Source organism: Olea europaea, unplaced genomic scaffold, assembly GCF_002742605.1.
Source record: "Olea europaea var. sylvestris unplaced genomic scaffold, O_europaea_v1 scaffold3221, whole genome shotgun sequence".
Lineage (NCBI taxonomy): Eukaryota > Viridiplantae > Streptophyta > Magnoliopsida > Lamiales > Oleaceae > Olea > Olea europaea.
In genome coordinates, this window is record NW_019251066.1 from 26425 (window position 1) to 36784 (window position 10360).

General features: G+C 34.4%; 1 protein-coding gene across 1 annotated transcript; it reads right to left on the reverse strand.

Moving 5' to 3' along the window:
- Positions 1–2013: 2013 nt before the first annotated feature.
- On the reverse strand, positions 2014–5481 carry LOC111385610 (auxin response factor 18-like). The gene is made up of 4 exons (XM_023010017.1): positions 3905–5481; positions 2676–3499; positions 2488–2553; positions 2014–2324 (listed from the first exon to the last, which is right to left on the reverse strand). The coding sequence occupies exons 1-4, from the start codon at positions 4961–4963 to the stop codon at positions 2228–2230; spliced, it is 2046 nt and encodes a 681-aa protein (XP_022865785.1). The 5' UTR covers positions 4964–5481; the 3' UTR covers positions 2014–2227.
- Between the last annotated feature and the right edge of the window lie 4879 nt (positions 5482–10360).

Genomic DNA, 10360 nt, shown 5'->3' on the forward strand with positions numbered 1-10360 from the left:
TTTTGTGTGTATATATATATATATATATATATATATATATATATATAGAATAGAATCAATTTTGGATCAATTTCTCGACTTTTCTAGTCGAAACGTATTGTTATACTCGATCACTTTATTACATTGTAAAATCATCTCCAATAGACTTTTTAAATATAGCATACTCTTTATTTTAAAGAATCAATCTTTAATATTATGCTTCAAGATATTATTTAAATTAACGTTTTAATTTAAAGAGCAAGTTTGTCTCCATATCCACTTTCTATTATTTCAATTTTCAATGGAGAAAAATAATATAATATTTGGAGGAAAATTAGTGAAAAATAAAAGATAGGAAAAATAATAAATATTTTTTGGAGCATATAAAGTGTTATATATAAAAAGCATGTTGGAACACTTAAAATTTTTTACTCTCTAATTTTTTAAATGTTCTTTAAATTTTAGAATATACTATTTAAAAATACAGTCTCTTGAAGTTGCATTTATAACGATGATTAAGAGTCGCTTTAATTAAGAAGTAATTATGTCAAAGATGGCAATAATGTTGTCTTAATCTACTAAGAAGTATGACAAGGATGATTATATTCACATCATATATTTTATTTGTTGCACCATTTTTAATTACCATAAGGGTTCTCAATCTTTAACCATTATTCTATTTATGTTCCAACTTTTTTTGTCATATTCTTGTTGTCAACCTATCATTAATTAGCTCATCTTATCATTAAACATGATTTCTATCAAAATATTATGGGCTTTGAAATGAGAGTCATTTATTCTATTGTATTTTTGTATTTATTAATTTTTTACTTATTTAAAAATATTAAGGATAAAAATTAAAAAAGACGAATGCCGTCTTTAAATAATAGAAGTTTGAGGATAATAATATAATAAAAAAAAATTAAGGATACATATGTGATGATAAAAAAAGATTGGTGTCCTCTAATGCAATTAAAAAATGCTTCAATAAATAAATATCAATGTGTTAATATAATTAACCTCGGGTCAAAGATGGCATTAATGTTTAAGCCCAATTGATTTTACATTTTAGCCATCGAGGCGGCGGGGAGAGTGGAAGCACACGTGAGTTCTACTTAGCGATCACATCAAATTCATAGAAAAACTTCACATTACTCCACACCTCACGTGTGTGTAAATTTTTGTTGCTTTTTAGACTTTTTACCCAAAATTAAATAATGGGTTTTTGTCACTTTTAGGTTGTGGGGATTGTCAAAATGCTTTCAATTTCATTCAAGACCGGCCTGTCCATTTGTTCATGTTTATGTTTCGAGAAGTTTCAACATTTGCCACCCCTAGACTTCACAACAGGTTGTATTCAAATCGAATTAGTTTTGACACCATATAAAAATATTTTTATAGAAGTCGAATCCATTTTACTAAACAAGTGACGAATCTCTATGTAATAAAACAAAGAAATTTAAAAAATAAAATAAAATAAAGAAGAAGAAGTTTGGGTGACTTGGATTTGTTCTTGTTGGCTGACATCTGATTGACATAGAATATACTAATGTTGTAATCTGCTATCCTTACCTTATTCTTAGGCTAGGAAATATGTAGAATCAATATTTGGCCAATTGCATACTAAAAACTAGTAGTATACATTTTTAATAAAACAAAAGAAATTAATAATTTAAGTATAACGTGCACAGTCACACGTTACTTATTAGCTCAATGTGTCCAGTATGTGTTGGGGGATGCATTCCTTTAGTCAAGAAAAAACATTGACTAAACTTCTTCAAGCAATGAACGTCTTATTGTTGTATATCAAAATGTAAAGTGCTTATTCAGATACTATTTAACCATTGTCGACTATAACTTTATTATATTCTTTCCCATTGCGACTGCACTGTTTAGTGCATATTACGTAAAACATGGTAGACTCAATGAAGTGAGCCAATAATCTTGAGTATACTTGTCATTCGTACAAATAACAAAAGCACTTTGAAAAAGCACAAGACTAGCTACGAACCCACAAACCATAAATTCACATCATAGGGGAACAATATCATTCACCTTTTGGCTACAAATTAGGCATCAATTTTCTCCATCGAAACCTTTGGACAGAAATTTGGATCGAGCTTAGTACATCCAAAGAATTCAATGGTCACAAAAAGACCATATAATCGTATGTAGAAATTTTTTCAAAGTTGAGTTCATAAAGAAACAGAAGAAAACCAGAAATTCGTCCAGACTTTATCACATCAATTTAAATGCTCGTACTGAGCAAATATGCCCAAGGAGGACCTGTCTGGTTTGATGAATCTAGTCCTCGTTCAGAAGTTGGCAGACCAGTAATCAATTTCCTGAAATACAAAATTAGTAAGCTTTTAGTAGAATGAAATACTCCCTCTCTAAAAGGAAGTTTAACTCTTTCCAAAATGAGCAAATTCTAGAAAATTTCTCCTAAACCATCAGATTTAAAACCTTAAAAAACAAACAAATTTGGATGAAAATAATAATACATACCTTTCTACGTCGCTAATGCCTGGCTTCATTAGAATTGTCAATCTTTTTGCTTTCTTTGTGAACTCACTGCAAAATAAGAAAACGAGACATTATGGTAAATCAAAAGCAATTCATGAAGATTACATGTCTTTTCGAAATGCAATTGTTAAACCATGGAATGTAAAAGGTAACAAAATGACGAGCTTCACCTGAATGGTTCTTCTCCAACTTGTTTAACAGCACCAGTTACATCATGATAGAACACGTAGCTCAGCATCTCTAATCTTTCAATCTCGAACATGTTTCCAAGCATTTTGTATAGTTCTTCATATGATACAAGAGCGGATAATTGGAGAATCCGACCCACATCATCTGACTCCAAGAATACTTTGCAGTGCCCTGTGCCCAATCCAAGCTCTGCTGCATGAAAGCCCTGTTTGGTACTGGACAAACTTTTTGGGAGACTTGGAGAATTCTTTCCTGATAATACTTCAGAAACGTCACTTGAGCAGTCACGAGACATTTGTTGCTCGGTGAGTATTGGCTGACCGAACAGGATGAATCGGGGTGTCATTACAGTATCAGCTTTCTTGGATTTCTGACTAGAATTCCCCATGCTTAACAAGGAAGAAATATCTTCATTACCATCGTGGCTTCTGACAATACCATCAGCAATTTTAGCATGGAGATCAAGCCGCGGGAAACTAGGGGGTAAAAGTCCCAACTGCAGTTTATTGTTAAGGTGATCTGAGATCGGGGCTCGAATCTGAGCATGCCTGGTTCCTTGTATGCCTGCATTGATGTCTTTGGATAGAGAACGTAAGGGACCGCTTGGCCCAAGAGGGTTGCCTGTAAATGACGGCATTGGAAACTGGTCATCAAGCGGAAAGACGGGATGATGTGGTAAACGAAACTTCTTTCGTGGTGGTGAGTAGGGTGAGGGATGAATGGCAGGTATATTTGAGACCATTTCGACTAGCCAAGGGCTAACACGTTTTACATTTTGTAGCATATCCGGTTCATCCCATCTCACCTGCAAAAAAGGCGAGATATGTAAAAGCAAATGGAAAGTAAAAATAAGCTGAGAGAAAATTTCTTCTTTTTTACTGCTTAGGTTGTAGCAATGCAAAATATGCAGAAGTAGAAACTGAGAGAATGTCCATCTAATGTCCCTGTAGGTCAAAGTATTTCTTATTTTCAGGAAAGGGATAATACGAATAAGAGAAGAGTTCAACAACTCTAATTATTATTATATTCCGCCCTCATATCCTTAAATCAGTTTTCTTGTTAGATCAAAAAAGGCAAAAGGAATGTGAACTTTAACATTGTTTAGATGGAATCGGAACAAAACACACATTAAACCGACAATTTTCCAAGGTTTTGGCAATAGACAGACCACGAATTTTAACTTCAGAGGTTTGAGCCTTCCCTTAAATACCTGAAGGAGTCGCCACAATGAATTAGGCCAGCGAACGGGATCAGCAACCTGAGCGCAAGCTATAGTACCCATAAACCAGCTAATCCGGGAAGAATCCTCTGTTTCAAAAGCCATCTTGAACCTCATCCCGGACAACCACTGGATCTTCATCGCAGCACCGACGGAGGAAGCCTTTACACAAAACTCCGGCGTGCCTGCTCGCGGGTAATAAGCCACCTCAAAAGGCTGGCCACTGGTGGCAAGAAATATAGCCTCCATAACTGATTCAGGCTTCACTTTGCTCCTCTCCGCCCTTAGGCTCCCATTATTGCCGCTTCTGTGCATCAGCTTGCTATCAAATGCAGAAAAGTATCTATAATTTCCAGCACAACCACTAGAATTCCACCTAGATGAAGATTCATGGCCACCGATGCTGCCATCCCTCTTGGCCCTCCGAATCCCAACACAGATATCCCCATTTTCGGCCCTCAAAAACACGACCGAATCTCCTGCAGCCAACTTCTTCTGATTAACAAAACAACTCCACCCAGTGGTCAATAAATGCCTCCTCGGCGTCCCCCTATAGATATGCCTAAACTTCCAAGTCTTCCCATGAACATCCTTAGCAATCACAGTCTGGAGAGGCGGATCAGACGAATAATCCAACCTAGGAAATATAGTCTCTGCACAGTACCTCGGAACAGAGAAACCCCCACCATTGTTCGCATCAGATTGAGTCAATGTCTTTGCAAAAGAAGTGGGTTTTTCATTCATTACAGATCCATTTCCTCCCAACCCCACATCATCATCGAGACTATAATCACTATTCACAACTGGGATCAACCTCATTTTGGCATAAACTTCATCTGTTTCAGGGTCTGCCAAAAATTTCACAGCCGCAACCCTGCAGAGAATCATAGGCGGAATTCTCGGCAAGGCTGGGAATTCCATGAGTGTGTGCTCTGCATGGCCTTGTGGGAAATAGAATACCTTAGAGTTCACTGACGGCATTTGAACCATTCCTCCCGCGCAAGCATGCCATAATTCCGAGTCCAAACTTTTCTCAAACACCCCTTCCATTTTCCAAACACAATTCTTGAACTCCAACTTTTATTTTTTCAATCAATGCCGTAGACAATCAAAAGGAGATAAATTTCAGGAATAATCATTAACTATAAAGCAAATAAAAGAACTTGGCAATGAAAATTACAATATATCCGCTCATAATCTCCAAAATAAATCCCAAATACTCAAACTTACATGGATAATTTTTGGAGCTTCAGAGTGAGTGAATACATGCAGAACAGACGAAGAGTTTAAAATGCTAGCATTTTACAACTCTGAGATCCAACAAAACAAATGCTTGACGTGAGATTCAGATAATACAGGAATACAACTGTTTCCATACGAAAACATCGCCTCACAATGGTGCTACAATTATTATTGATTCACCGAAACTGCTCATTCACTCTGTTTTTCTCACTATATAACAGGCAAAATTTTCTCCTCCACTCATTCACTCACTCTTGTCTCACTATAAACAGTCAAAAATTTCTTCTCCACTCTCTCTGTATATGGAAATGGGCGAGCAACTGTTAGAACGACGTCCCAGAAACTCCAGTACTCCAACAGAGGAGTCTCTCTCTCTAGGTTGAAAAAAGCCTACCTGACCGAAAAATGAACGACAGAGGATTTGACAGATAGTGCAGTTGCTCTTGGTTTTGTCTCTCTTCAGATCTGAGATACCCACAAGTAAAACACAAATCACTATTTATAGCCAATACAATTTGAGTGTTGCTACGAGTGCCGGGATTATTGAAGATAGGATTGTGCTACATCTATATAATTGTTTATATAATTGTTTACACTCCACTCATATTGTCAAGGTGGGGATCACGGCTCGACATTATTAAATACACACGGGGCCCGCATGTTTGTGAGGGAGGGGACACGCTTCGATAACCCCCCTTTCAGTACATATGATTTTATCCTTGAACATAATTTATATAGAAATTCAAAACACACAAATACACAGGGTGGGTGGTGTGTTTTTTTCCAATATAAAACTCACACGGCCCAACCCATATGAGTATCCTGTTTTTCTTTTGTTAGAATAATTATGTACATGTAGAATTATTGATACAATTTTCAGTAATCTTGCTTTTGCTTTGACTTCATTGGTGTGTTCACAACCACTTCTGATTAATCATCGAAGCTATATTTAGCTTTGGTAGAGCTTTGAATTCAGATTTTCATCAAAATCAGAGTTAACAATTAATTTTAACTCATATTTCATAGAACTCACAAATTTTCAATCATAATTTTATCAAATTTTACTAAAAATCTTATTTGAATCCTCACCAAATTGGTACTTAATCCAAACTTATTACCAAGTAACTTTCTATTCTTTTTTCATGATTCATGCTTTCATTTGATTAGAGTTTATTGCTAATTCACCATAATAATTGAAATTCACTATATTTAATTCCAAATTATCGTGAAATATTTTTTTTTACGACTCATGCTTTGACTTCATTAGATAGTTTATTGCCAATTCAGATTAGCCGTTGAATTAACTATATTTAATTCGGACTCATTGCTAAATAATTTTTTATTCTTTATTTATGACTCATGCTTTAACTTCGTAAGAAACTTCTTTGCTAATTCAAATTCATAATTGAAATTTACATATTTAATTTAATTTATCGCTAAACATGTTTTTATACTCTATTTATGACTTGTGTTTTGATTTCATTAGATAGTTTGTTGTTAATTCAAATGTATCGCTAATATCGATTATATTTAATTCAAATTGATCGTTAATTAATATTTTTATACTCTATTTATGATTCGCGCCTTGATTTCCTTAGGGAGTTCATTGCTAATTCAAATTTATAGTTGAAATTGACTAAATTTAAGTCAAAATTATCACTAAATAATGTCTTTGAACTCCATAATCTCCATTCATGACTTGTGCTTTGACTTCAAGAGTTCATTGCTAATTCATATTCATGATTTATCTAAAATTGATTATATTGAATTCGTGTTTATAGCCAAGACAATATTTTTATACTTTATTTCATCTCTTGATTTGATTGTCTAAGAGAGTCTATAGCATTGCTTTTTCTAGACAAATTAAGGAGTGTGTGTGGATTTTATTTTATTTTATTTTTTTAAATTTTAAGGAGTGGAGAGGAATGATTTACCAATTCTTAAACCTTTGCTTTCAGCTTCTGCCTTGAGAATCACGACCGTTAAATCGGGACGAACATAGAACTATGGTTCAGTAAGGGTGAAGTAAAAAAGGGGCTACAATAAATTATGAAAAAAAGAAAAATCAAAAAATTTCAATTTGAAAATGTCCAATTGAAATTTTTTGAAAATTTAGTGAGGCGGTCGAACCCACTAGACCCTTAGTGGGTCCACCCTTGCCTTAACAAACTCGAACACGAAGAATTTTTTTTCTTTGACTTTCTTTACGAATAGTAATTATATATATTTTTTTATTTTTAATAGATTTAGAGTCAGTTTTAATTTTTTCTAATTTTTCACTATTAATAAAAAAATTAACAATTGAAATTAGTAATAAAATGGTCTTAAATAATATCTTAGTTACCTTTTGGTCTTAAAAATGTCGTAGTGTCTACCCCCTTGCTTCTATTTATTTAATTATGCAGAAACATTATAATTAAATTGAAGTAGTATTTAGCTCTACTTTTTAAAAGGAGAAGAATGTTATAGACAGAGAATTACTAATAATTTAATTACTTAAGGGGGATTAGAAAGTTTGTTGTTTTGTAAGCAGTCGATCGTATCGATCGCGAGATTGATGGGACATCTTTTACTGAGCCCTGACGGAATGGACTGTTCTAGCTCTGCAAGCTTTAGTCAGAAGTTTTTTGATTTGACAGTTTTAACCCTGGTAGAAAGTAAAAGCCTAGAAGGTCCATTCTGTCAGTTCTTACTTCCTTTTGTTCTGCTTAATTCGGATATCTCGATTTTCGTGTTTTTAGACGATTTGGCAGCACGTTTTTGTTGTATGAGTTAACCTACTTGTACACTTATTTTGTACATAATTTATTCTCCATTTTTCTAAATTAAAAGGAGTGGAATAATATTTTTTTGAAGAATGAGTAGTGGAAAAAAAGAAAAAAATTTCGATCTAAATATAATATTATTTTATGAAAAATTATGTGATTAAAAATAGAAGAGAGAAAAATAAAATTTAATTTAATGGGGGCCAATCGAGGGCTTAATCCCCTTCCATGGAGAGGGGTCTACGTAAAATAAATTGTGGAAATTACATAAACCAACTACATAAACTTTCAAATTGAAAATTTAGGGGTAAAATTCATTTATGTAAAAATCAAGTATCATATATAGTTAATCCACCCAATTAAAAACCTTATCATTTCCTAATTCAATCTGGTCTCCTCCTTCTCACTATGCAGATTCTCCCTTCTCTCTATAAAAATTCTTAAATCGCCATAGAAGATTCATCACCGACGACGCTCTAAAGATTGGCGCCAATTTCGGTGTGAGATCGACACTGCTGCAAGTGGCGCGACGCCTCCTTTTCTTGGACTCGTAAATGTGAGCGCTGGTTCGATTTTTATCAGCGACGGCCTCGTCCATTGCCGCCAGAGATGGTGGCGCTGTAAGCTCCACTCACCACTACCCCCTTTTTATTTTGAGTTGTGGACCTTGTGGTTGTAGTGATTTTTGTTGGTAGTTGGTGGTGTTTCACAAAGTGGCGATGTTGGTAGTTTTTTTTCTTTCTTTTGGTTGTTGGTGAGGTGGTGGTGGTCATGTTTTGGTTGTGTCGAGAGAATTGTGTTGTTATTCTTGGTAGTAGAATTGGCGGTGGTGGTAGTGTTGGTAACAAGATGGTGGTCGGCGACAGTGACGGGGGTGAGGATGCTGAAAAGTAGCAGTGGTGGTGGTACGTAATGTGACCAACTATTTGCCCTGTGATTGACTATTTGATTACCTGTGGCCTTAAAATTTGATAATTGTGATTAACAAATTCGAAAATATGTTATCAATAGATAAACTGTGACCTATAATTTTTTCAACTGTGACCAATTAATAAACTGTTACGTATAAAATTTTTGATTCGTGACCTCGAAATAATTTATGATCAATTAATTTGATAATACGATACCAATAAATAAGTTTATAACTTATAACTATGAACCTGTGACCATTAATGGTATAAATGCGACCTTGTTATTTTCAATTAATAAAATATATTTAATTAAACCTCATTTTTGCATTTTCAAAACTTTAGACATGAGAATTGAATTGTCAATACTTAATATCTTAATTGTAAATTTTTCCCTAATAAATTATATGCAGTCTCCCTCCATGTGAAGGAGTGTAAATGATTATGTACGCAAAATGTGTATTGTAGCATTGCCATTTATTGGATAATTTTATGTCTTTAAAAAATTGCACTATTGGTCCCTAAATTATAGTTCAAGTTATACGTTGATCTACAACCACGGAAAGAACCTTAGTTAAATCATAGCATAAGTGCTTACATAAGTAGCTCTTTGATCTCTTCTGACGAAATGTTATTGCTGACCTCATTTTTCGTTAGGGTGACATGGACAATAGATATCGAGCCCACTCGTGCACGCGTAAGCAAATTCTAACGCGTATGGATATGATGCTAGTTGACAATACTTCACGTTTGGACGTGGGAAAAGTTTTACAACTCAAGACAAAAATATGTTTGAGCTCCTACAATATTTTTTGAGAACGATCATGTCATAATAGTCAATCGTTAACAATTAGACTAAAGCTAGATAATCTTAGCTCAAGCCAACATGTGTATGAAAATAAGCAAGTGAAAAGACAGAGTAGCTTTTAGTGTCTTTAGTTGCATTCGCCTTTAAATGATACATGGAGAGAGTATTATAGTGTTACAAGTGAAATGATGTCTATTAGATGAAGATATACGTGACATTGTCTTCTTAACTGAAGCATCGAACTCTAGGCATTCATTTAAACTTACTAGCCGGTGACGCATTTAATGCTCTTGCAGGGAGCAACTACCTTACAACCTAAAGTGATAAGACTTGACATTCTACTTATTACAAAGGTCTCATTAATCATTCCAAAAAAATCGTACACAGAATCAAGATCTTTACGTGTGGGTCGTCTCTTGAGCTTCGGTTCTAACCTTTATTGAGCTTCATTACTTTGGCGGGGAGACTTCAGAGCTTCGTCATTAACATGAGACCACTTTGATGATTACGACTTCGATGCTTCGGACCTATAGACTTTATAATCATCCACGCGGCTTCATCATAAGAACTTTAGTAGGTCGGTCACATGGAACCTATGTGGTGAGGTATAACAATAGTCATCTAAGTCCATGTATGGTTATTAATATCATGCGTGGACTATAGTATTAGGTGAAATGTATTTTGAGCAAGTTTTTCTGTCATGGTTATATTTTTGACAAACACA